Source organism: Haliotis rubra, unplaced genomic scaffold (genome assembly GCF_003918875.1).
Source record: "Haliotis rubra isolate DU_JTF1 unplaced genomic scaffold, ASM391887v1 Scf986, whole genome shotgun sequence".
In the NCBI taxonomy this organism is placed as follows: domain Eukaryota; kingdom Metazoa; phylum Mollusca; class Gastropoda; order Lepetellida; family Haliotidae; genus Haliotis; species Haliotis rubra.
Genome location: NW_025767730.1, coordinates 264489 through 292417, shown reverse-complemented (window position 1 = coordinate 292417; position 27929 = coordinate 264489). Strand labels below are relative to the sequence as shown.

General features: G+C 41.5%; 2 protein-coding genes and 1 pseudogene across 2 annotated transcripts; all 3 read right to left on the bottom strand.

The window, feature by feature from the left end:
* Positions 1–129: 129 nt before the first annotated feature.
* Positions 130–13114, bottom strand: LOC124265587 (pancreatic triacylglycerol lipase-like). The gene is made up of 7 exons (XM_046700374.1): positions 13011–13114; positions 4422–4720; positions 3890–4118; positions 3430–3546; positions 3101–3223; positions 2516–2752; positions 130–274 (listed from the first exon to the last, which is right to left on the bottom strand). Exons 1-7 carry the CDS (start codon positions 13063–13065, stop codon positions 264–266), a joined length of 1071 nt encoding a protein of 356 aa, XP_046556330.1. The 5' UTR covers positions 13066–13114; the 3' UTR covers positions 130–263.
* Positions 13115–14352: 1238 nt separating this feature from the next.
* On the bottom strand, positions 14353–19757 carry LOC124265595 (pancreatic lipase-related protein 3-like). The gene is made up of 6 exons (XM_046700380.1): positions 19701–19757; positions 17138–17366; positions 16777–16893; positions 16213–16335; positions 15219–15494; positions 14353–14516 (listed from the first exon to the last, which is right to left on the bottom strand). The coding sequence occupies exons 1-6, from the start codon at positions 19755–19757 to the stop codon at positions 14353–14355; spliced, it is 966 nt and encodes a 321-aa protein (XP_046556336.1).
* Positions 19758–20200: 443 nt separating this feature from the next.
* On the bottom strand, positions 20201–25882 carry LOC124265588 (annotated as a pseudogene).
* Positions 25883–27929: the final 2047 nt, after the last annotated feature.

The window sequence follows — 27929 nt, the reverse complement described above, 5'->3', positions numbered from 1 at the left end:
TGTTGCAAAGCATCAGCTTATACGCCAGCCTGCTTACATATATAAGTCTACGTCCACGTCCACGTGACACTATACATGAATATTCATAATGTTGACATAAATTGTATGACATAACGACAAACAAATGGCACGCCACCAAGCAAGTTTAATTCAAATGCAATACGAAAGGCTGTCTTCGTGGAGTTCGTGCAATCCACTGGTGTGGTTGCCATGTGACCACGTTCCTTTATTCTGCAAAACTATTTTCGTAGGGCTGCAGCTGCCTATGGCGAATCTGCCAAAAGGTAAATATGTAGAGCATGATTAAACGTATAAAGGCAAAATGGTTGGTTATGACAAAGGATATATATTTTGTTATCTTCGGGGTATGTCTGGGAAAAGTAGGACATACTGTTACAAGTTACTTTTGGAACAGAGCTGTACCACAGATGTACAGGTACTGTACACCACAGTTTCGTTGTTTTTTTATATCAATTACATATTAAAACTGGAAGGTGTGTTAATGTAACACAAATTGTCTGAGTATGTAAATGTTGTAAGTATGGTTATAGTAAGAGGGACTATCACTTCCTACTAGTTTGATCAAATTTCATACAAATGATGAACATGAGTCGTAAAGCGTTCATCCAAATAAGAATACCATGATTTAATAGTCACGAGACACATGTACTAAATATCTACTTTGTTATCCGGTAATTAAGCATTGATATAGTCAGTGGGCAGATTTTCAGGGCTCCCACAGGTCAGGGAAAAGTCAGGGAAATTTGGCATTTCTCTGAAAGTCAGGGAATAGTCAGGGAATTTGGGGGTTAAGTCAGGGAAATTTAGGGGTTTGGTCAGGGAAAAATAAAACTCAGAATGTCGCTAATCAGGTATGGTAGTAGTCACAGTCAAAGATGCAGCACATGTTACAGACATTTCATGAAATAAATTACAGTTCAGATCAGAGATTGCTTTTAAGCATAACAGCATGTTTTACATAAAGCCCTAGATTACACATTACATTTTCATTTCTGGAGGATAGAATGGAAACAAAGTCACTTGAAGGATATTTTTACAGATAATTATTTGGCATGTATTGTTTTCTTAAATCAGCATAATGTGAATTTCATCTACTACAGATGGGTTACATAACAGACATATTCTTCTATGAAGCACAATCGGTTGAATTTGTGAATCAAACAATATGAAACATATTATCCGGGTTAAAATTCCAAAACTCTGGGAAACGGACATAAATTTGATAAGAGCCTATTTGGCATGTGATTTCAGATATATAACACTCTTTTTAACCCCCACCCACCCCCAGCATGTCATACGGGGGGATATAGTCGTCCGTCCGTAATCATTTTTGTTTCTGGAGCATAACTCGAAAACAGTTCAATATTTTTCAACAAAACGTTGCAGATATATCAAACAGAACCTAAAGTGGTGCCTTTTGCTATTTACAGATTTTTGTCATATCTATTTTGCTTGGTTTCCATGGAAACGTTTTGGACTTTGTCTACAAAAAGTTCAACTTTAAGTAACTGTAAGATGATTTGCTCTTTCATATTTGTAGGGGCGGGGGGCTTTTGTCATCTTCTGATGACTCTTGTTAGTATAGAAAACACTAGTCCGAGATAGGCATAGTGATTAACAAAAGATAATTGTTTGCCATTCAAAAACATTTTTCTTTATAGGCAATAGATCCACCTCGTCTAAAGATAACTATGTTAACAGATAATTTTCCATTCATTTGTATACCGTTCCAAAATATTATAAATAGTATGATGGCTATGGTGGTTTCTTGCAAATTGTGAAAGCCCATTTTGGCCAAATATGCCCATATAAGTTTCATTGTTAAAGTACAGCATAGATTTATAATATGCCCTATGTTCTGACATTTGCTGTTTATTCACAAAATTGAAAGTCTTTGAATGGTGTTCATAATCTGATTGTCATGGTTGTACTGAATGTAAGTTACATCTTGCATGTTTATTCTTTCCAAATATGCCGTTGATAATTACAACATTTTGTGATAATGAAGAAATGTGTTCCTGACTTTGAATGAAACAATTCAATGAAATCATTAGTTTCACATTTATGCTCTTTGTTAAAAGCCTTTAATATAAAATACAAAGTTTTCAGATGATATATTACTGACTTCACCTAAGAATATATATTTGATGGTCACGGTCAAATGTATCTAATAGTATTATGTAACATTGTGGCAGGAGAGTCAAGGAAAATTTTCTTCATCACAAATATCAATGTTTTCGTTAATGTAATAAATTAACAAATACTGTGTGTATTTATGATATGTGTAAAGGAAATATCTTAACACGGTGCTTAGGACTGACTGAAAGGGAGGAAGGAGGCCAGTTTTTACACTTAAATGGTCAGGGAAAAAATCTATACTTCTCAGGGAAAAGTCAGGGAACCCTGACTTTCAAATGCTACATGTTTGATAATTATCATCGTCGTCATCGTTCTATCCAGTAGCGCCACCACCAGGGCGAAAGGAGGCACTTACGACAAAACGGGTATGTGTTCTCTGTCTCGAGGTAGAACTTGCCCTGTCTGTTGGCCCTATCGGAGAAATAACCCATCTGTGGGCACGTGCCCGAGCCACACGAGCTGCACGAGCCTTCCGTGAAGTCCTTGTATGACGCGCATGGATGCGCAGTGAAGTCGCATTTGGCGTCAGCAAGGGAGGCAACATAGTAGTCATGTGACCGGAGATGGTTGCAGGAGACAGCAACTGGGATGGCTGGAAGTAAAATGGCAAAGTCGATGTGACCGGTTCAGGACTGGTGGGTGTCACCTGCACAGGTACACAACAATACGAAGTATTCACATACATGCATGATGTTACATGTAATAGGGAACCACTATGCTGATAACTGAATGCAGAAAAAAATGAGAGCAAACGAAAAATGCCATGCCGAATAGAAGGCATTTACTTGACGAAACATTGTAATCGTTAACTTACGGTGCAGACAAATGGAACCGACTGTTCGCATGTCATCCCAGGAGCTCAATGGTTAGATTGTCAGTATCGTTATTCTTAGACCGCCTTCACATAGCTTAAAAAAAGTCAGAAATGCAGATTTTTCACCCTTAAACTTCAATTCTACAACGTCCAGTAGCCCATGCTCGACCGGTGCTGGACATCCGGGTTGGTCCCCACCGCCATTAGGGTAGAAGTCCACGTGACCCCAGGCCGACAATGTTCCCAATCCTGCAGGTACAGAGTAGTATGATTAGATACACACCTTAACATGTGGGTAAAATATTTCAGAAAAGTCATTTGTTTACTGCACCAGTTTAAACATGCTGACTGAATGCATTTGTTATGTTCGTCACTTGTCAAAAGAACCAAGCCATATCATGTTACAACCAGCTTAGTCTGTATTTTACCCAATAACTCGTCATAATCAATGTTACCTGCATCATACAGAGGAAGACCATCGGTGTGGATGTTGTCAACGTAGATGGCGTCAGTCGGGTCCAAACGAACTGCAGGATCAGTTCCTTCAAATAGCGGTCCAGCAGGATCCAGTCCTGGAGACAAATCATGTTAAATAACGATCTCAGCGAGGGAATTACAGGCTGTTATCAATGAAGATTCCACCAGTTCAGACTATACAAAGTCAGCGGACCATGAGAGGGAAAAGGAACAGAGCGAATTGCATTGAAAGGTTACTTGGATGTTTTGATTTAATATGGCACATGACAGATTGAAAGAAAGTATTTCACTCGGTTATTCTCAGATGACACCGATATGAATGTCCATATTAAAATTTGAATGCCCTGTTATGGCATTTGTCACCCGGGACGTTTTCGGTTAAGACATGTTTCATCACCGTGTTTGCAGGAATGTAAACTGTATGAATCAAATTCGAACCTGAAATTCTTCCAACGCCTTCGATACGTGACCCGACGTAGCCGCTGATGTGAGACCCCAGGCTGTGGCCAATCAGATGCACGTCCGCCATCTTGGCTCCCATCCGGTCGCGCGCAATTTCGACTGTCTTTGCAATTATGGCGCCCACAAGTCGGGTGTTCGCCACTGATTTGGGGTAGAATTTATGAGCACCTGATCTCCAGTCCACTGTGATGACATTGAAGTTGTCCTTAGGTAAATAATATATATAGAAGTGGTAAAATCTTTCCAAGAAATATTACATACATCAGAAAAGGGGGCATGGAGTTGTCTAAAGCATCGCATATTGCTATTCTACGTAATTATTGACGTTTCTGTTTTAAGATGGCTGACGGAAATGGGACAGGAAGAGATTAAAAATTTGTAATATGATTAAATTTATGTTAAACTCGACGAACTGTGACTTTGGGAAAGAGGTATTATTGGGTAGAGTTGAGGTATAATGTTAAGTTTAGTTTCAGTAATGACTGTGAGATTACATAACACAACTTACAATTAGAAGAAGGTACTTTGTGGTGTTGGTCACCCAAGGAGCATCTGCCTCACTGAGATATCCATGGACAACTATCTTTGTTTTCTCTTTAACGTCCAATAAACTGTTTACGATAGTGTCCTCGTTTTTGTAGTCTAATATCTGGCCTTGACCTTTACTTTTTCTTGTGAACAAGGTCAGAGTAGCGTTCACGTCATCAGGCGAATCCGGAAGTTCTCCAAACGAGTTGTCAAAGCCATTGTCCAGGGAGAAACACCCTAAGTCATCGTAACAAACTGATGCTTTCTCAAACAAAATGCCTGAAAATAATAAAGATTAAAATGATAAGGGAATATGTAGTTACATTTTAGACATTGACGTGGCATTTTCCTGTACATAGAAACAAAGTTGTTTGTTGCAAATCAGAAATGGTCCGACTTTGACATTAGGCATTTTCAACCGGGAACAGTATGATGTCAGTATCAATGTAGACAGTATTGTTTGCAGCTGTTATCAATGTAGACTGCATTGGTTGTAGCTGTTACTGGTGTACACAGTGATGGTTGCAGCTGTTATCAATGTAGACAGTGTTGGTTGTAGCTGTTACTGGTGTACACAGTGATGGTTGCAGCTGTTATCAATGTAGACTGCGTGGGTTGTAGCTGTTACTGGTGTACACAGTGTTGGTTGCAGGTGTTATCAAAGTAGACTGCGTTGGTCGTAGCTGTTACTGGTGTACACAGTGGTGGTTGCAGCTGTTATCAATGTAGACTGCATTGGTTGTAGTTGTTACTGGTGTACACAGTGATGGTTGCAGCTGTTATCAATGTAGACTCCATTGGTTGTAGCTGTTACTGGTGTACACAGTGATGGTTGCAGCTGTTGTCAATGTAGACAGTGTTGGTTGTAGCTGTTACTGGTGTACACAGTGATGGTTGCAGCTGTTATCAATGGAGACAGTGATGGTTGCAGGTGTTATCAATGTACACAGTGATGGTTGCAGCTGTTATCAATCAGATGCATTGACAGTGATGGTGTGCAGTGATGTTATCATCAATGTAGACAGTGTTGGTTGTAGCTTTTACTGGTTTACACAGTGATGGTTGCAGGTGTTATCAATGTAGACTGCGTGAGTTGTAGCTGTTACTGGTTTACACAGTGATGGTTGCAGGTGTTATCAATGTAGACTGCATTGGTTGTAGCTTTCACTGGTGTACACAGTGGTGGTTGCAGGTGTTATCAATGTAGACTGCGCTGGCTGTAGCTGTTACTATCGATGATGGTGACAGGTGTTGTCAATGTGACTGCGTTGGTTGTAGCTGTTACTGGTGTACACAGTGATGGTTGCAGCTGTTATCGATGTTGACAGTGATGGTTGCAGGTGTTATCGGTGTTGACAGTGATGGTTGCAGGTGTTATCAATGTAGTCAGTGCTGGATTCAGGTGTTATCAATGTAGACAGTGCTGGGTGCAGGTGTTATCGATGTTGACAATGATGGTTGCAGGTGTTATCGATGTTGACAGTGTTGGTTGCAGGTGTTATCAATGTTGACAGTGATGGTTGCCGGTGTTATCAATGTAGACAGTGCTGTGTGCAGCTGTTATCAATGTAGACAGTGTTGGTTGCAGGTGTTATCAATTTACACAGTGATGGTTGCAGGTGTTATCTATTTACACAGTGCTGGGTGCAGGTGTTATCAATGTAGACAGTATTGGTTGCAGGTGTTATCGATGTAGAAAGTGGTGGTTGACGCTGCCATTATTCAAGGAAGTGATGGTAAGTATTGTATAGCAGTGACAGCTGTGATGTTTCCTCCTGTTTGATTAACACAATCAGTGACATTTACTGCTCTGTTATCAACCATGACATCATGAAGATGAGGAAATCTAGTGCAATCGTTTTTAATCATAGGATGTGCGTTTATTTAAATGTTCGGGTTAACCTGAAAACAATCGCCAGCGGCTCTAAGTGATTCCTGGTAGCAGAGGAGCCGTAAGCTGCCTTAGTCCATACTAAGGTAATCAATGTCGAGAATGTAATGTTTTAATCTCATCAAAGATATCTTGGACAAGATGGCCGACAGTGAAGACACGCAAGAAGAGCTCTCTCCGAAAATCAGTGATTGTGTCATTCATAGACTTGAAAATGGTGAAAAGACTGTGCATATAACACCTGTTCCTTTCAACAGTAATGTGAGTGCCACAATTGAAACTCAAAGCAGTGTGATTTTCCCAAATGTGGATATTATTGACGACACTGGATCCTCTCAGCCAAATACAACACAGGCAAGTGACCCTTACTGTTCCAATGAAATCCTTTCAAACTCTGATGAATTGCTTGTACAAAACCTTGATTGTGAACTTCAACATTTACCAAAGGAACTGTATATTGACACTTTACTACGCCTTACATGCAACTCTGATGAAGTTATTAAAGTTTATAGGCAGACATTATCATCAAGAGCTAAATGTTTCAAACATTGCCCCTCTGGTCAACTCTATATAAGAAGAAATACGGAGAGAAGTACTGCTGTTTCTAAATACGCCAATGACTGTTACATCTTGAATTTATTTATAAATGGTGAAAATGCAGAAATTGATTATGTTTACTTAAAGGTACACCAAAACCCAGAAACAACAATACCCAACCCCAAACACAAGCTCGCCACCAGTCTATTGTTGACCAATTATCAACAGCACGCATCATGTCAGGCCTTGTAGAAATGAAACAAAGACTTGACCATGTGAATGAGAATCAAAGATACCAACACAATGTCCAGCAAGCGCTCCAATCAGAAGTCAAAATGTTGAAGGAACACAATGAGCACATGCAAGTCTCCACTATGATGATCAAGCAAGCTGTTGAGTTTGTTTGTGAGCAGTTAAAAGATGTGCGCCTCATGCTAGGTAACTGTAAATCTAACAGCGAGCATTTAACTGGTGTGACAGAGAAGATCCACACGGCAGAAGAACAGTTATATGCGGTTATCTCCCCACACGTCAATCATCAGCCACCACCTGCAGTCAAATCAGTTGTTGAAATCCCAAACAAACAGAGCAGTAGATCTCCTACAGTCCGCATGCATGGAGAGGATCATGACATCACCTTCTTACAAGATTCGGATGTTATACATTGCGAAAAATCAACATCAACCAAAAAGTTGAATACCCAAAGAACAAACTTAAGAATCAGCCTCACAAACGATAATGAAAGTGAGAAAACTCGCATTGTTCATATAAAATCTCCGAATAGAGACATTGATATCCTGCAGAAATCACAGGTCAACCCAACAGAGACTCCACAGGAAGATAATGTTAATGATCTTTTCGAAGGAACTGTTAGGACGAGAACAGTGAGATATTACCTAGGAGGCATCTCCAACAGATCCACAAGAACTGCCATCCTCAACTTTCTCCATCAACACAATATCACTGTTAAAGGGGCTAAGACTAATTCAGAGCAAATTTGAAGGTGCTTCACAATCAGCAAAGGTCACTATTCCAAAACATCAGTCAGAGCAATTAGAACTAGATGTGGATTGGCCTACAGGAGTCTACTGTCGCAGATGGATGAGCAAGCAGCAGTGGCAGGAGAAAACTCACGACAGGAATTCTAGAGACTGGGACTATTAGGTGCCTCAGTCTCCGCTACATAGGCTATTCCAACATGAAAGCCATGAACAGATTTCCTATCATATCAATTTTAATAACATTCATCATACTTCAGCTTCTCCTCATCACTGCGATGACTATGACACTTAGTCTGCTAACTAGGAATGTGAGAGGAATAATGTCATCGGCACTCTCACTTTGTGAAATTGTTGACCAAAACAACGTAGACATTGCATTTGTAACAGACCACAAATTATTACAGTACTCAGACAACTTTATGGACACTATGCACACTGGTTACTCATCATTTGTGAAATCTGATAGAAACATATGTGCAAACTCCTCCTGTGGTAAAGGTGGAGTTGCCATATTGTTTAAGTCATCACTGATCCCACATGTGAAACATATTGATGCCATCAACAGCTCTCGTATAATTGGGATTGAGATTAAAGTTCGAGACCTGCCAACACTTTATCTGTTTGGCGTCTACATGCCTACCTCCTCTTATGGATATGAAGTTTTGAAACAAGAAATTGACATACTTCAAGACCTATATGATTTCTATGAATGTAAAGGAATAGTGCTTTTCCTTGGCGATTTCAACATCCCACTTCAGCGCCGAAACTGCTTCACAGAAAGAAGATCCGGCCTGCTACAAAGCTTCCTCGATAATAATAACTTAGTTATTCTTCAGAATACTGACTCCTTACCATATACTTTTGTCCCTTCTCAATCAATGTTAGATCTTGTACTCGTGCCAAGGGAACATCAGCTAATTGTGAAAGACTTTCTGATTCACCCAGAAGATGATCTCAACTGTGTCTCAGACCACCTGCCAGTCTCTGTCTCCCTACATGTACGTTATCACCCTGAAGCGGATGTGACACCACAGAAACCCATGACATCATGGAAAAAATGTGATGAAACAATACTCAAAGAATATCAAGATACACTAAGCATGGAATTACATATGGCAAACCCCAGTGACGATATCACTGATGCTAGTGATATAGATTACCTCTACCAGCACATCACGGAAAGTATCACAAAAGCAAGCACAGCTACTCTACCATTATCAAGATTCAATCCCCACACAAAACCTTACTGGTCACAGGAACTGAAGGACGCTCACAAACGTCAACAACAAGCTCGACGTCTATGGATAAACGAAGGACGTCCAAGAGGGCCAGAACACGAGAGTTACTCTAAATATAAAGGTCTTAAACGTGACTTCAGAAAAGCCCAACGAAAAGCCATTCAAGAATGCACCGAAAACTCACTTCAGGAATTTGAAGCTCATATGAGTATGATATAAAAAAGCTTTTGGAAACTGATAAACAGAAGAAAAGGAAAGAAAAACAACTTTTGTGCTTATCTCACCTATAACAACAGAGATACTTGGGACTCTGACGACATAGGCAATGTCTTTGCTGACTTTTATGAAACAGTACACTCCCCCTTACGAAATCCCGAATTCGATGATGAATTCTACAACGCCACAAATTCAAAGGTTTCTCAATTATTAGAATCAGAATTTTTCAGCACATTGCAGCCCTGAAAGAACAAGTTACCCGGAGTGAAGTCAGCAGCATAGTTAAGAACCTCAAGAAGTCAAAAGCTCGTGGAGATGACAATGTACAAAACGAACACATCATCTATGGTGGACAAACTTTAACAGCATATATAGTAAATCTGTTCAATGGAATGCTAAAGCTCGGTTTTATTCCAAATCGTTGTAATTCAGGAATAATTATTCCTATCCACAAGGGGGGCAACAAACCAAAGAACGATCCCGGAAATTATCGTCCAATAACCCTGCTCCCTGTCATTTATAAGCTCTTTGAGAAACTTTTGCACAACAGACTAACATCCTGGCTCACGCTAAACAACAACAATTCCAAATCAGCAACAACAGGGTTACCAAAGTGGGAATCGGATGCATGACTGCAGAGTTCAACCTAACGGAATCAATATGTCATAATCTTGAATTAGGAAATAAAGTTTATACAGCATTTTTAGACAATAAAAGAGCTTTTGATACAGTGTGGCACAACGGCCTGTTTCTGAAGCTGTATCAACTTGGCATTACAGGGCAATCCTGGAAAATCCTTATCAACGCATACACCAACCTCAAGAGTTCAGTCTTTGTAAATGGCATTCAGTCTAGACTCTTCCCCGTACACCAAGGTGTAAGACAAGGCGGTGTGTTGTCCACTCTCTTATATCTCATTTTCATTGATGAACTTCTTGACGAACTTGAGGTATCAAGATGTGGTGTGAATGTTAATGATCTTAAACTTGGAAATCCAACATTGGCTGATGACATTACCTTACTTGCAATCACACCAGAGACCCTGCAGACCCTCTTGGGTATTGTGTCGAAGTATTCACAGAAGTGGAGGTATGAACTTAACCCCTCCAAATGCCACGTAATTGTGTTTGGGTCCAAAGCTGGTCACTCCTCAACCTTTAAGTGGCATCTAACAGGCGATATTGTCTCCACAACTGCCTCTACCAAACACTTGGGAGTACAATTAAACCAAAACCTTAAACATGAAGATGCTGTAAAGGAAGCTTGTAGAAAAGCCAAACCGTGTTTTCATGCTCTAATGGGGATTGGCTTAAAACCCAAAGGTGTTAATCCCCTCATATCCGCAGATACTGTCCGTAAAACTGTTCTACCTTGTATGCTGTATGGCTGCGAACTGTGGACACAGCTCTCTCAGCAGGATATACGGCAGCTCTCCACAACATGGCACTATATGGCAAAATCTCTACAAGGCTTCCAACTAAGGACAAGAACAGATATGTGTCTCAGTATGTCAACTGGATGCCTATTACAGAAGAGATCTCAAAGCATCAACTTATGTTTTTTCATAGACTGTGTTCACTCTTCCCTGACAACCTATCAAAGACGCTCCTCCACAATATCTTCATAACCGTAACTATCAACAGACAGGCTTCATACCTCACATAATCAATGTCCTACAGAAGTACCACCTGCTGGACACTCTGAATCGGTACTTGACTATCAACGTTCTACCAAGCAAATACGAGTGGAAGAGACTAATCACCCACAGAATCGCTACCAAATACAGCGCTGAATGGACAGAACGCACAAGCAATCACCCAGACTATGCACGATTCAGAATGCTACATGACGTTCCAGGACCAGCATCAGTTTGGATCCGAGCCAGAAACAGAGAGTACATCCGACAATATACTCACCTGGCTTCGGTGTGGGTAGCAGTTCCACAACAAACCCACACACGATGTGACCTGTGCAACACTGTGTACACTGACCTACTGAGACACGTGATGTTATCATGTAACCATCTGAGGGACCATTATGACAACTTCTGGTCAGTCATCACAGACAGATTCCCACTTCAATTGACAGTGACTCTAAGTAGCACTGACGACGAGTCTCTCCTTCAGCACCTGATCGGACGACCCTGTGATGCAATATCTGACTCTGATTGCAGTGACCTATTCTATGACCTATGTGCATCATTTGTAATGAAAATCATGGCCACCTACCAAAGAGAGCTTGCAATTCACAATTATGAACAGTGAGGGGCATTATGCAGATGCCACAGACATATGAACGATACTTTATCCGTGATATTATACATGTTCCAATATGTTTGCAATTCCTAATCAAACCAACTCCTTAACTACTAACATCTCTTTTTTGAAAACATGTAAATGTCCATCTACTGTCCAAATTTGTAAATATCTTCACAATAATCTCCTTTTGGAGGAAATAAAGATGATGATGATCATCATGACAGGTGTTGATATATTGTTTCTGTAACGCGGGCGTCACGCTACAGTAAAACGTTATACTTGCAAAAACATTTAATTATTAAACACAATTAAACATAAAATGCCTGTCCTTGTCATAAATGCGTTGCACCCTACACATGTACATTTCTATTCAATGCTTCTGATAAACAACTGTGCAAAGGACATTCACCTGAAACTTTCACTTGGCAAAGACGCATGCGCAGACATTTGCCTATCGCTAGTGTCTGGCGCATGTACACGGTATAAGGGAAGTAACTCCTTCTTCGTGTGCCTATAGTTATTAACGAGATGTAATACTCCCTCCCGGTGTGATCACAAAACGTAGTCACTCACTTCAGCAGATGACACTCACAATGGAACAGACAGACAGACAGACATTTTATTCAGTAATAGGCCACTGGCCCACAATACATTCATAAATATGATAAGAAGTTACATGCGTTTTACCAGGGAGACTATATAACGTTGTAGATTATCCCTGGTTTTACATAAAAACATCAGAATCTCTTATTTTCCCAACATTATATAAAAATAGGCACAAAGTATTTATAACATTTATGTTTGTTGAAGTCATTATGTTTATAAAACTGTGTTGTGAAATAGGATGTTTCAAATATTTACCCAGAAACTTATTCCTTATATCTAAGTAGGCTTTACAATAAAGTAAAACATGTATTTCATCTTCAATTAAATTTAGATTATTTTTGAAGCAAAAGGGACAGAATCTTGAATAATAAGGGACACTGTTATATCTACCGGTCTCAGAACTAAGTTTAAATTTAAATTTACCGCATCTAAATTTTGTTAAACAATTTCTTAAATATGGGGCAATACCTAAATACCACAATGGAACATGTACAAGAAACGACACAATTTAGGCCATGAAGTACAATTATGTAACAGGCTGCGAAGAAGTCTAAACATATATCTTTTTTTTCGGAGAAAAAGGTTTAATAAGACTTAAAATGCCTACCGTCTGATCCGATAGTGTCAAAGCAAAGTTATTTGTCCCCTAGCCTTACCAACGGACCTATTAAGTTCCCTCTTACGATCTGCAAAGGTTACTGGCTGTACCCGGCCGTTTGCAAACAAAAAGGCATCCCTAACATTTACCCCTCTATAGGTTTCCAAATTCACAGATTCCGAACTGAGAGCGAACTGGTTATTTGACAGAAACGTGCCTCCTACCTTCCGTCCCCAGAACGACAATCCCCAGCAGGACATACAGTGTAGTCATGGCCATGGTGTTGTTGGACTGGGGGCGATAGGTAGTTACAGCTGTTGTAGGTAACACGCTCATTCCCACCTTATCTTGGCACACCTTTTTGAAAACCTTTTGCAAACATGTCAGCTATCTCTGTCCCCTACCTCGGTGAATCTCTTAAATCTCCAGGGAACGCATGAAGTCGAATGTCTTTCGCTATCAAAACAGTACATGTATTGATAAATTTAACTTTCACGGACATGGTATATGTGCATGCATAAAATCCCTCTCATACTTTCACGGTTCCCTTCACACAAGACAAGCACGGCTTACATGGAATCACATAGTAAAAGTCAATGCTAAGAGATAACTGTATTCGACTTTGATTGTTTTAAATTTCATGTATTTTACTGACGTCTTGACAAAGAACTATCCGTGTTTGGACGGCGAGGCGTGGTACCCCATGTGACTACAGCCATGACGTGCAGTGGCCTTGATGACAACAGCCAGAAGAAAAACACACAGAAAATCCAAACAGCCATAATGGGTTTACCTGCATATATTCATCTCAATCGGGTTTGAGCACCGCCGTTCGTCACTGACGTCCCTGACCTCGATCTACCCCGCAATTGTACCCCACATGGGTAATAAACATCGAATTCTGGATGTATAAAAAGCTTACACATGCACGTTCTCGGTAGTAGGTATTAAATAATGGCAGATGTTATTTAGGGATCCGTATTCCCCGCCATCCCTGTCTGAATATGCGACTGCATGTCGGCCACAGGAGTAATGACATCTGTATGGCTCTTCATGGGTTGTTTCTATCAGCGGATGAGGCAAAACAACGTACTCCCCATCATCCGTCTCCACAGGCACCTGCAAGTCGTAACATCCCAGCTCGGTACTACTGTTACACAAGCATTTGTTACTGACTTTACAAATTCCCATTTCAGTCACACTCTTATACGGTATATAATGCTGTTTTACCTGTGGCATCGGCATTCACACAAGACATCTGTACATCTCATACATGCCAGTTTCAAATATACGTGGGCCAAACGCAGACCACTGAAGATGTGTTGTATCTATTTATTCTGTATAGTCGTTACATATCAGTTCTAACTGCGTTTTACTTTTACTGCCGGTAAAATAAAATCTGATACTGATCAGAACTTAATCGCGTCCAGAGTATTGATGACACTGTTTCAAGACTCGATTGCTACATTTCAAGGAGGGCTGTGTTTCACGCAAGTAGTATTTTTAATGTTATCACTTTCGAGAGGAGCGTTAGACGGGAGTTGGGGACACCAGAAATAGTACCTACTAGGGATTTGAACTCGGGATTTTGGCTTCAGTATCTCTCTTCATGTATAACTTCCCAGTCATGATGTACAACCGCCCTGTCCCTGTCGGGCTCTTGAACGCATCTTCCCTGTCGAGCATTTCCTTTTGTTCTTTGAAGGTCACATTGTGAAAGAAATTCAGATCTGCCGAGATTATTATAATTTTTATTTTTGCAATTCAGAACACTTGTTATCTTGACACGGGAACATAGTTGTCACAAAGTATCAGCTTATACGTCGGCTGTTTACAAAGTCCTTCGTTACCGTACCAGGTGGCATAATTCATGAATATTCATTATGCTGTGTGATGGTGCACTACAAAGCAAGTTTCATTCAAATTCAACAGAGACGAGGTTGTTTACATGGAGTTCACGTAATCCACGTGCCATGTTATCACTTTACTTTATTCTGCAAAACTATTTTTGAAGAGCGAGTTCCTGCTGATGCCTATGTCGAATCTGCCAAAAGATAAAGTCGAATATTATCACAATGTACGTCAGGCCTCCAGAATAGCATTGTCATATCTAAAGTTACCTTTCCAACAGAGCTGTACTTCGGAAGTCTGAACTATCCCCTGGTATATTTCGATGTTTTTCACATCAATTATTGAAATATGATCAAACTGGAAGTTGTGTTAATGTAACACACAATTATTGACAGTGTAACTGTTGTAATTACGGAGTCCTTTATCCTTCATGGCATCTATAATTTATGTTTAATAATAGCCACACGAGGCGTCACATGTACGCCTTTGGAAGAGGTTCAAACTATATATGCTATCAATATCAAACTATCGTCGTCGTTCTATCCAGTAGCGCCACCACCAGGACGAAAGGAGGCACTTACGACAAAACGGGTATGTGTTCTCTGTCGTGAGGTAGAACTTGCCCTGTCTGTTGGCCCTGTCGGAGAAATAACCCATCTGTGGGCAGGTGCCCGAACCACACGAGCTGCACGAGCCGTCCGTGAAGTCCTTGTATGACGCGCATGGATGCGCCGTGAAGTCGCATTTGGCGTCAGCAAGGGGAGGCAACATAGTAATCATGTGACCGGAAGTGACTGCAGCCCACTGATGCGGGAAATGCTGGACAAAAATAGTTTGTAATAGCGGATGTGACAAGACTGGTCAGTGTAGGAATGACAGTTATACACCAAGCAGCCATATGTATGCGTCATGTCACATCTGTTGTTCTTCATTACTTGTTCTTTCGCTATTCCCAGCTATATGGCAGCGGTCTGTAAATAATCGTGTCTCTACAAGGCAATCCAGTGATCAAGAGCATGAGCATCAGTCTATTCAATTGGGAATACGATGGCATGTGTCAACCAAGTCAGCGAGTCTGACCACCGTCGTTAGTCGCCCCTTACGACAAGCATGGGTTGCTGAAGACCAATTTTAACCCGGATCTTTCGGTTGTCACATCTAACAGGGTGCTTGTATTTAGAAAACCAAATGCAGAGAAAAACAAAACCATGTTTCTTTTCTGTTAAGTATGATTTAGTCATGCCGAACACATAGTTATTATTTGACATAAGTTATAAATTAGTCACAAACTGCATTCACTTGACGAAAAACTTTCTGATAGCTCACTGATTGTAACCACAAATGAAACCGATTGTTCCCACGAACCTATGCCTGTAGTAAGATGCCGCATAATGAATTGTATGGTCTGGCTATGTCTTTGTTGATTGTACGTCAGCCATGATGTCAATCCTCAGATAGTCTGTTCCAAACACCTTTATTCACAGACCACCGTCACATAACTTAAACATTGTTGAGTGAGGTTTTAAACAACAAACAAACACACCCCTTCATAAAGTCAGAAAAGCAGATTTTCACCATTGAACTTGAATTCTACAACGTCGAGTAGCCCATGTTCGACCGGTGCTGGACATCCGGGTTGGTCCCCGCCGCCATTAGGGTAGAAGTCCACGTGACCCCAGGCTGACATCGTTCCGAATCCTGCAGGTATATTGCAGCATTATTTTATACATACTTTAGTGAGTGAGTGAGTGAGTGAGTTTACGTTTATGTGCTTTTACCAATATTCCAACAATATCACGGCGGGGAAACTACAAATGGGCTTCACACATTGTGTCCATGTGGGGAATCGAGCCCGGTTCTTCGGTGTGACGAGCAAAACGCATTTACCACTAGGGCTACCCCACCCTTCCAAAAGACAACTTAACATGTGGGTAACATATATTTAACAAATTAATCACATAAATCATTTGTTTACTGCACCAGTTTATATATGTTGAATAGTTTAGATTTAAGACTTGCATTGACATGTCCACTGAATGCATTCGTTATGTTCGTCACTTGTCAAAAGAACCAAGCCATATCATGTTACAACCAGCTTAGTCTGTATTTTACCCAATAACTCGTCATAATCAATGTTACCTGCATCATACAGAGGAAGACCATCGGTGTGGATGTTGTCAACGTAGATGGCGTCAGTCGGGTCCAAACGAACTGCAGGATCAGTTCCTTCAAATAGCGGTCCAGCAGGATCCAGTCCTGGAGACAAATCATGTTAAATAACGATCTCAGCGAGGGAATTACAGGCTGTTGTCAATGAAGATTCCACCAGTTCAGACTATACAAAGTCAGCGGACCATCAGAGGGAAAGGAATGGAGCGAATTGCAATAGATGGTTTCGATTTATTTTGACTTACACTTTCAGATGACAACGATATCAATGCCCATTTTAGAATTTGATGCTCTGTTATGGCATTTGCCACAGTATGACTCAAATCCGAACCTGAAATTCTTCCAACGCCTTCGATACGTGACCCGACGTAGCCGCTGATGTGAGACCCCAGGCTGTGGCCAATCAGATGCACGTCCGCCATCTTGGCTTCCATCCGGTCGCGCGCAATTTCGACTGTCTTTGCAATTATGGCGCCCACCAGTCGGGTGTTCGCCACTGATTTGGGGTAGAATTTATGAGCACCTGACCTCCAGTCTACTGTGATGACATTGAAGTTGTCCTTAGGTAAATAACACATAAAGGTGATGAAGAATTTCCTACAAATACTAGTTACATCAGAAAAGGGGCATGGGTCATAAAGTGGTCTAAAACACCGCATATAGTTAATCATTTAATTAATTGCGGTTTCTATCCGTAGATGGTTGACGGAGATGGACAGGCAGAGTTTAACACTTTGTAACCCATCTGTTTTAAATTTGTGATTAAATTCGAACTATAGCGTTTGGAAAAGGTATTGTTCAATTCGTGAGTAGATCTTGAGACAAAATGTTCTGTTTGTTTTCAGAACTGTTTGGGATGTACAGAAAATGCTTACAAGAAGAAGAAGGTATTTTGTTGAATTAGTCACCCAAGGCTCATCTGCGTCGCTGCGATATCCATGGACAATTATTTTTTGTTTTCTCTTTAACGTCCAATAAACTGTTTACGACAGTGTCCTTGTTTTGTAGTCTAATATCTGGCCTTGACCTTTACTTTTCTTGTGTATAAGGTCAGAGTGGCGTTCACGTCATCAGGCGAATCCGGAAGTTCTCCAAACGAGTTGTCAAAACTATTGTCAAGGGAGAAACATCCCAATTCATTGTAACAAACTGATGATGTTCCAAATAAAATTCCTGAAAATAATAAAGAGAAATGTTAGAGTGTTATTATCATCACAGTCAGTCAGTGCTTGCTCTGTCACCATTAAAGTCAGCCCTGTTTGCAGATGTTATGTCTGTGAGCAGTTCTGACTGCCGCTACTATCAATCAATGAAGATAGTACTGCTGGCAGCTGATGTCATGTCTGTGGGCAGTTCTGACTGCCGCTACTATCAATGATGATAGTATTGCTAGCAGCTGATGTCATGTCTGTGAGCAGTTCTGACTGCCGCTACTATCAATGATGATAGTACTGCTAGCAGATGATGTCATCAGCGTCTGTGGGCAGTTCTGACTGCCGCTACTATCAATGAAGATAGTACTGCTGGCAGCTAACGTTATGCGTCTGTGGGCAGTTCTAACTAGAGCTACTATCAATGAAGATAGTACTGCTGGCAGGTGATGTCATGTGTGTGGGCAGTTCTGACTGCCGCTACTATCAATGAAGATAGTATTGCTGGCAGCTGATGTTATGTCTGTGGGCAGTTCTGACTGCCGCTACTATCAATGAAGATAGTACTGCTGGCAGCTAATGTTATGTCTGTGGACAGTTCTAACTACAGCTACTATCAATGAAAACAGAGCTGGCAGCTGGTGTTTTCAATGTAGGGAGTGAAAGTTGATGATGTTATCAATGTAGATAGTGATGGTTGCAACTGTTATCAATGTGAAAAGTGATGGTTGCAGCTGCTATCTATGTGGACGGCGATGATTGATAGTGTAATCATTGCAGACTGTGCTTGCTGCAGCTGTTATCAATGTAGACAGTCGCAATGTTACAAGGTGGCGGATCTGTGTATCCATGTGTAATAATGTGTTCTAAAGGACTACTGGTTCAATGTGTTCTCGTCGTCATGGTAGAATGGAGTGAGTGAAATATTTCGATAGAGAATAGTAAAACCTATGAGTTATAACAACGGCTATTCTCGAAGTCAAACAGATTTAAGCTGCCATACCATCTAATCAAATGGTGTTGAAGCAATGTATACAACAACTTCACAGTCAATGAACTTTATCATATCTGTTCATATCGCTTTCCATGATTATTGATATACAGTGAAACCCCGTTTATCCGGATGATGTCGCTTATATGTAAACCATTTTGAGAGATATTGGTTTTACTTCAGCAATATTCTTGTAGACAATCCAGTGATTGATGTTTCTAGGAACGATAAGACGCAATAGACAAAGTCACCAATCCTGACCTACGGATTCGTAAAGTGAACTCATACCCTCTGCAATGTTTACTGGCGATTGAAGGTCGCGGGTTCGATCCCCGGCCGCGTCATACCAAAAGACGTTAAAATATGGTACTTGTTGGTCCCTGCCTGAGGCTCGGCATTAATAGGTACAAGGACTGGTCGGATCGGAGTCTGATTATAATGTGTCTGAGTGGGGTATTCAGGCTTCACTGCGGCATGGTATCTCCAGTGAGCTAGCACTATGAAACCAGCCACACATACACACATGCACGTCACCATATGAGCGAAATATTCTTAAGTACGACGTTAAACCCCATTTCACCTCACCTCACCTACTGACGATATAATCTAACCCGGACTCCCAACCAGGTACTGCCGTTTGCATATATGAAGCCATCCCTAACATTAAGTCCTCGATAAGTTTCCAAATTCACGGAGTCCGGAATGAGAGTGGTTCACTCGATATGTACTTCTGACAGAAACGTGTATCCTACCTTCTTCTGTCCCAGAACGACAATCCCCAGCAGGACGTACAGTGTAGTCATCGCCATGGTGTTGTTGGTCTGGGGGCGATAGATGGTTGTGGTAGTATTAGGCCCCACGCGCTCATTCCCACCTTATCATGACACACACCTAATGTTTTGATCACTTTTTCAAAGCATGTCCACTACCTCGGCTCATGAACAGGCAAATCTCTTTTTATCTCTCTCACACAGAGGACACGTGAACTTTGTCTGTTGTTTTCATGACAGTACATATATTTCTACATTCAACACACACGCACATAGGCGCTTAAGATGCCTCCCATACATACATGAACGTTTTCGCCTTTAAAATTAGTCAAAGAATTTAGCAAAACGTCACTGTGTCCCAAAAATTCAATTTTAATGAGTTTTCTGTTTCTTTTCTTTGGGAGTCTAGCTATATGATTAACCCTATACTAACTTCCATGTTGACCTCCATGGCCCCTCATTGAATGACAAAACAAAATATAAACGCTGAGAGATAACTGTAGGATTCGACATCCGCAAAAATACTTCCATAATTCGTGTATTTTACGCGTGTAACGTTTAGCAATAGTAAGGTCCGTGGGCCGACGTCTTGAGAAAGAACGATCCGTGTTTGGACGGCGAGGCGTGGTACCCCATGTGACTACAGCCATGACTGCCGCATGACGTACAATGGCCTTGGTTGTAGTTTTGTTGTGTGCAGGGGTAGGCGGTGTAGCTACAGTGGTTGTTGATGGAGGATGTGAAGAAGTCAAGCACGCGACTGTGGCTGCAGGCGACACCATCTGTCAGCTCTGTAAGTAATAATTCTTTAATTCACTTCGTGTTTATGTGTTTGCTTGATTCATAACAGCATATGTGGAAACCCATTTTGTTCATTATATACATTATGTACTTGTGGAACTTTTGGCGACAATTGCCCTTCCATAATCATAAATAATCTCATTTGTGCGATTCTGACTGCAATAAAACCATATGTCATTGAATCACCATGAAGCAATGGTAACGCAAGGTGTCAGCCAAAAGGTGAGCGTATCCTGTACCACCAGTGAATAGATGCAAAGGTAAGTCGACACTCAAAACAGGGATCAAACACAATGTTGTGCCACTGATGAGTCAAGCTTGGGGTTGCGAACATTTGAGAAACACATCCTTTCTATCAGAAGAGCCTGATCGTGTATATACACATGGAACTTAAATAAACATTGCTTTTAGAACAGAAAGGTGTCAGAACTTTCATCCTTCTAGTTTTTTAATAAGTATTGTCCTGGCGCGATCTATTATGACATGTGCCGAATCCCGCTGTCTGCATAGGCCATTTGAAATCTACCGAGATGTTTGACGCCAGTATCTCGTACATCCGCCACGTGAGTGGTTGGCATAAAACCCTTCTTCATCATGCCAACAATGAACCTGCAGATTCGTTGCCGCGACTCCTCTGGCAATGCTGCCTCCAATTCACCATTATTTTGTTCAGAAAGGATACTTGCTTGCAAACGACGACCACGAATGTCCCAGATGTGTTCGACGGGGTTCAGTTCAGGACTCCTTGCAGGCCAAGGGAGATTGTCAACAGCAGTATTCCGCAGGAACTGTTCACCAGCACGGAAACGATGTGGCCTGACGTTGTCGTACAGGAATATGGGTCGGGTAATGGGTCAATGGGCTGCTATCAAAATGAGGCACAACACCAAAGGGAAGAGTAGGATGAATGTTCCTTAGCACAAGCGTCTCCACACCTCAGACGACCATCCGTAACATGAAGCAGCAACCTGTATTCGTCTGACCAATGGATCTGTCTCCGTCTCTAGATTCCACTGCAGACGTTGTCTTTGATGTTCATGACTGTTGGGGTCTCAAACCAAGAGCCTTGAGACGGTTATGAACGGTCTTGGGCACCCGGAGTTGCCCGAGTGTTCGTGACGAAGGGTTCACGTAACGGGCCAGATTGCGATCTTCCGCAGGAGTGGTTTCCTGGGTTGCCCTGGCCTTGATTGATCCTTGACAGCACCCGTTTGTTGGTGTTTCAGGATAAGTCAGGATACCTACTGATGACAGAGTAGCAGTAACCAAGCTGACGCGCGATGGCCTAAATTACATGCCAACTGCTTACATATCCACTATCTGATCTCAATCCCACTGAAAATCGTTACCTCGCCATTTTGGATGGATGAAACGGAAGGCATATTCACAAGTTTTATACCCTTTAAGGAACAGACAGAGATTCTGTTTTCACGATATAAGTGGGTAGCATGCTTCACATGCATGTGGGCTGCGTTTGGCAACCCCTTCAAACTGAAACCCTGTTTTTTTTATTGCCTGAAAATGTGCTACTAAACAATGGCATTATGGACATATCATCACCATCGATAGCTTCATCACTATGATGAAATATATTAGGTGCTTTAATTAGCTTCCATATGTATACCTCAAAGGTTATGAAATACGGTTATCTAAGACTGAAGCGGTTGAAGTTTTGCTCAAAGTAGATCCTGGCCCCGTTTTACAAAGTTATCGTAGCGGCTACGACTGCCGTGTTTATGTTGGTTAAGGCCTAGATTTTCGAAGCTTACTTGGCGTTAAGATAGTCGTAAGTGCCATACATTAACATTAACTTACGACTATTTTAGCGCTTTAAGAGAACTTCGAAAATCAAGGCTCAGTGTAGGAGTTACGACAGTGATAGCCTTACGATGGCTTTGTGAAACGGGGCCCTGATTATTTGAAAGTGGCATTTAGCAATCGCAATCAGAAACAGAACTTACTGGACATGCCTCCTGTGACGAGGCTGAAGATGTGGTTACCGGCGTTGACGGGGCATCCTGGCTGGTTCAAACCGCCGTTGGGATAGAAGTCAGCATCTCCAATAGCCTTCATGAGGCCGAATCCTGGTGGTTAACAATCTCGATATCCGCATGTGTATTTTACAACATGGTCATACTTACAGAGTTGATCTAAAACTGATATAGGAATGACGATTTGACACGACCTCTTTCTAAACGCTTCAAGAACCAGGGATCCTCAGATTGTGTGTAACACGCTTTCTGTTGATTCAAATATTGATAGTGTGGAAATATGTTTTGAATTATCATTTGTATCACTTTAGTGTGAGCCTAAGAAAACAATATCCACTGGGATCTTCGAAATGATTGCACACATTGCAAGATCAACAATACTACACGCCTCACCAAGTTTCAACAGCGACTCTCCATCTGTGTGAATGGCATCGACAAAGTTGGCGTCGGATGGATCCAGGCGAACACGAGGATCGTAGTTCTCAAAGGAGGGCCCAGCCGGATCCAAACCTGAAACAAGTGTTGTTGAACATCAAAGCTTGAATCGACAACCTTCACGATAGTTGTCCTGCAACAATTCGTGTTCCGTTGAACAGTAAGTAAGTGAGTAATTACGCTAGGGTGATAGCAATGGATCTGTGAAGAAATTTAAAACATTTATAAACCCTGTGAAAACATATATTCACAGCGGTTCAGAGAGTGATAAATAGTAATGTGTACTGTGCCTCCAGGGTTTTTTTTACTTAAGAGTATTACTATTTGCAATCAGATGCGCTCTCAGTAAACATTATTATTATGTCATCCGGAACTTTACATGTTACACACCTTTACAGATCCTGCCAAGTGACCTTTAACTATCTCTCCGGCGTACCCGCTGATGTGGGAACCTAGGCTGTGACCGATGAGGTGAAAACTGGAGTAGGCGGCGCCTGCAGAATGAAGCGTCTTGATCATGTCGGCAAATGACGGCGCCGACGACCCTGGTGTTGGCAGCGGCCTGGAGGTAGTTGGTTTTGCAGCCCCTTCTGCCAGTTTACGGCGATGACGTTACAGTCATCCTGCAAGACGCAGTGGTTAGTAAGTACAGTCACTCTGGGGTGGCTGGGTTGAAACATTGAAACAGTAGTACATGTGGCAAACATGGGGAGGAGTGAGTGAGTCCAGTTTTACGCCGCACTCAGCAATATTTCAGCTATATGGCGGCGGTCTGTAAATAATCGAGTCTGAACCACACACAATCCAGTGATCAACAGCATGAGCATCGATCTGCGAAATTGGGAACCGATGACATGTGTCAACCAAGTCAGCGCGCCTGACCAACCCGATCCCGTTAGTCGCCTTTTACGACAAGCATAGTCGCCTTTTGTGGCAAGCATGGGTTGCTGAATACATGTCCTGCTTTTTGTTTGTGACGAATGATGGACGACGAATGATTTGGACGCCGCTTTTAGCAAGCAAGTCACACATTGTACGACGAATGATGGAGGAAAGCAAGTTATACCCAAAGAAATGGTACTTATTGTTACCCTGCCTGCTGCTCAGCATTAAGGTAATAAAACAACTGGTCATCTCGCAGTCTGTGTCTCACTGGGGTATCCATGTTAACCTGTGGAGTGGTATCTCACTAGAAACCACCCGTGAAGGTCCGGGTTAGAATTGATCTTCAGTAACCAATGCTTGTCGTAAGAGGCGACTATCGGGATCGGGTGGTCAGGCTCGCTAACTGGGTTGGCACATGTCATCGGTTCCCAATTGCGTAGATCGATGTTCATGCTGTTGATCCCTGGATTGTCTGGTCCAGACTCGATTATTTACAGACCGCCGCCATATAGCTGGAATATTGCTGAGCGCTGCCTAAAACTTAAACTCACTCACTAGAAACCAGCAATTGTTGGGATCAACAGTCACACATATGCATGCGCAAAACTCTTTACCCCTATTTCACGTTATCACGTTATATATTTTCTAAATACTATACGTGTGTCAGAAATTCCTGAGCCATTTTGTTGATCCACGTGGATCGCCCATTGTCCGTGTAGCCATGTGTGATCATCATGGTTTTATGTGCATGGTTGTAGTTGGACTGATGAACGCTGTGGAATCAGCTTCTTTCAGGATCTGCGCAGTTCCTCTATTCTTCCGTGTGTACAGCAGGAACTGGATGCCCTGAGATTCGGGGGATTCGGGGAGAAACCTTCTGGCGTTGTTGTAGGGGCTAGAGTTACTGAAACATCCATACTTTCCGTAGCACTTGGAATTAGTGAAGAGAAGAGCTGCAAACAGAAATTGTCTCCTGTATTTCAGTCATTCTTATCACAAATGGTTCCATTACACTTGATACAAACCATTAACTGTACCAGATAAGCGCCCTTGGTCGATAAAGATTATGGCGATCCCTACTTCGCAAGAATACTCAAATGAGATACTTGTCAAACTGGATCCCGTATTTTTCTAATGTTTACACCCTTGCATTGCCACAGTGAAAACATATCAACTGAAAGACGTCAGCTGTATTCTTGTAATCTAAGGAATGATCGAAATAACGTCAAATTTCTAAAAATTATATCAGTATTAGTTTCAAGTTACAATTGTATAATGATAACAAATTGCAACCGGCAGAGACGCCTGACAGGAGACGTTATGACCACAAACGATTTCGAAGCATGATAGAGTAAGATGGGAAATTTCAATGTTGATGTCTTTGGGATTAGGAGTGCGTAATATGCCACGATGTGTCACACATTCATGTCCAGTTGAGACATGACGGAAAAATAGGTCAACAAGGATCAATCGACTTTCCGGAAAACGGTCAAAATCAGGAACGAGAACCTACGGACGCGTGGAAGCTACTGCGTGCAGCACGTGTAAACTATAGGATGTGTGTTGGTGTTTACAGACTTGCATAGGGTGTTTGTCTTCAGCACTTATCTTGGTCTAATACTTGCTATTTACATTTATATTTCATGATCCTCTACTTTCTTTGAAGAGTATGATAGTTTGCTACAACTTCATGATCCATTGACACTAAGGCTCAAGCTGTGTGCAACTACGAGACGCCTCCTGCGACATGTCTACATGAGCACATATTGGAATAAAGAACACCACGTCAATGCTACTACACCTGTCTATGTATTGGAAAAAGATCACCAGGTCAGCGCTTCATCTGTCCATATACTGGAGCTAAAGGTAAGGGCATGAGCGGCTTACTATGTAATCAGAATAAACACAATCCTTCTGTTCTTCGAACCTACAGCCCGATCACGATTGCTGTAATGCTCACCGTATGTAGCACCAAACAAACAGAACAGGAGAGGAAGCAACATGGCTGCCAAGAGTCGTGACGCAAACTGACCACAATCTAGACAGAATATACGGGGTCTTATCACTAAATCGTGATAAACAATACACTTAGTATTCATGCAATAAGGTGTGAAATAGTTGTATTCATCGTTACATATTCATGCTTTTACTTTCGTGAGGACATTTGAAGTCATAAGCAGCGTCGTGTGGTAGCTGCATGTATAAATGTACACCCAGTCTGCGCAACTGGCAATTGCTCCTCACAGCCAGGGATTCGTGATCTTACAAATAAACATAATTATTATATGAATATAAATGCTTATAAGGGGTTTAAAATCATAGGTGTTGCGTTAAGCAAGCAATTATTACATTTAAGCTGCACATGTAATTCACATGGATTACTTTAACAAATACGAAAGATGAAGGAGCCAGTTTGTTTTCGTTTTCGTACACGCAGCTTATTCATGATGAAAACACTGTCCCTTGATGTAATCAACATCTAATCTCCTATCCAAGGAGGAAATAAATATGATGATGAAGGTAGGAGAAATGTGAAATGAGAAATATTTAAGGTTATATGGTACAAATGAAATTTATAGATAATCGATTCGTGAACTCGTTAATTATTTAATTCCTAAATTCTAATAAGTCTTATCAGTAAACTGTGTTTTGTAGGCATATATTCAGGAGTAGTACAGAGACATCCATGGAACTGTGAAAACTCACCAGCAATTCCTTTGAAAACAGCTGTTGAAAAAGCAGGGTGGTCAGTCAGTCTAGATTGAAACGAATATCTCCATACAATCGTTTTAATTGCCTAAAATGTATGAAAATGTGTTGTCAACAAGCAACGAGGTATGGAACACGTGTGTTACTATTTTTGGGAGGGATATCCCCTACGCGTCACAGGTCACGTGATTCAAAATCGCCCCGCTCATATGTGAGCGATCGACTGAGATGTTTGATGGCTTGTAAATATATATTTTTGGATATTTTGATAACGAAAATAGGGCGCACGTGTAGGTATAAGTACAAAGAAGTAATTCATATAAGTTTTTCGTGCGCAAAAGTCGTAACGAGTGCGCGAAAGTGCGACAAAGGATTTCCACCATTGCGGCCTATGGAGGTGCTGCATAGCGTTCATGTCAGTGAACGCTATGTATCTTAGCTATGTATTGATAAGCCATGCTTTTCAATAAGTCTCTTTGAGGTGTTCTTGGAATATTTGAACGGAAGGGGGCTCCGGAGACGAGGCTTACTGAGCCAAAAGCCACTAATGTTATATGAAGGATAATCTCCCTTGTACCACAACCCCGTTTCAGAATATTTCAGTACCACTTTAGTTCCACTCATATCGAGGGCAGCATCTAGCAGAAAGATTGCATATCAACCGAAACCATCTCCTGATATTGAGGGCAGACTGTAACAGCTCCAACCTTTCAACCCTATTCCTATATATACCAGCACGCACAGCTAGGCAGACACTAACACGATGGATTGCACCTAGGGAATGTTTGAATCGCGGGTTTGAGATCGGAGACTTGCTTGATTAGGTGTCAAAAAAGGATTAGACAAAAGTCAAATAACTGTAATATGGCCGAGTTGGGCATTATGCAGCGACAAAGAAACACGTAAAACCTACCGTTAACACACAATAACCGTAGGTTAACTTGGGCTACTGCTTTCACACTCGTCTCTCCGGCACAGATTCCGGTGATCACAGACAGCTGCCATACAGCACCAATGTCGCTGACTGTTGCGTTATACGACACTCACATACCCCGGCTTGTTTGCATGTCATGATACCCCGGCTTGTTTGCATGTCATGATACCCCGGCAATGGTGGACTCTGATCGACATATCAAAAACTGGTTTGTTTGGTCAAAACTCGATAAGTCAAATATTTGTAATAAGGCCATTTTGGACACTAAGCAACGACAAAAACACGTCAATCCTACCTTTAACACACAACAATCGTTGGTAGACAGGATGCTAATAATTTGCAGGGTGTAAAGTTTGGTTCGTTTCACGTGCTAACCGTTTGTTGCACATGTTTTGCGTCTGTGCGTCAGGCTGTTAGCGCTCTCATTTTATCGACAATCCACCTTAGACGATCCGT

What these genes read in the sequence shown, in the direction of transcription:
- LOC124265587 (XM_046700374.1), bottom strand. Translation starts at nt 13,065, where the DNA reads ATGGCCATGACTACACTGTATGTCCTGCTGGGGATTGTCGTTCTGGGG. An exon ending in AGGCGTTGGAAGAATTTCAG is followed by an intron (nt 3,547 to 3,889) that starts GTTCGAATTTGA and finishes ATTTGTCTCCAG; the next exon opens with GACTGGATCCTGCTGGACCG. An exon ending in TGTAGAATTGAAGTTTAAGG is followed by an intron (nt 2,753 to 3,100) that starts GTGAAAAATCTG and finishes TTTTACTTCCAG; the next exon opens with CCATCCCAGTTGCTGTCTCC.
- LOC124265595 (XM_046700380.1), bottom strand. Translation starts at nt 19,757, where the DNA reads ATGGCGATGACTACACTGTACGTCCTGCTGGGGATTGTCGTTCTGGGA. An exon ending in TCGTTCTGGGACAGAAGAAG is followed by an intron (nt 17,367 to 19,700) that starts GTAGGATACACG and finishes TATTTACCTAAG; the next exon opens with GACAACTTCAATGTCATCAC. An exon ending in AGGCGTTGGAAGAATTTCAG is followed by an intron (nt 16,894 to 17,137) that starts GTTCGGATTTGA and finishes ATTTGTCTCCAG; the next exon opens with GACTGGATCCTGCTGGACCG.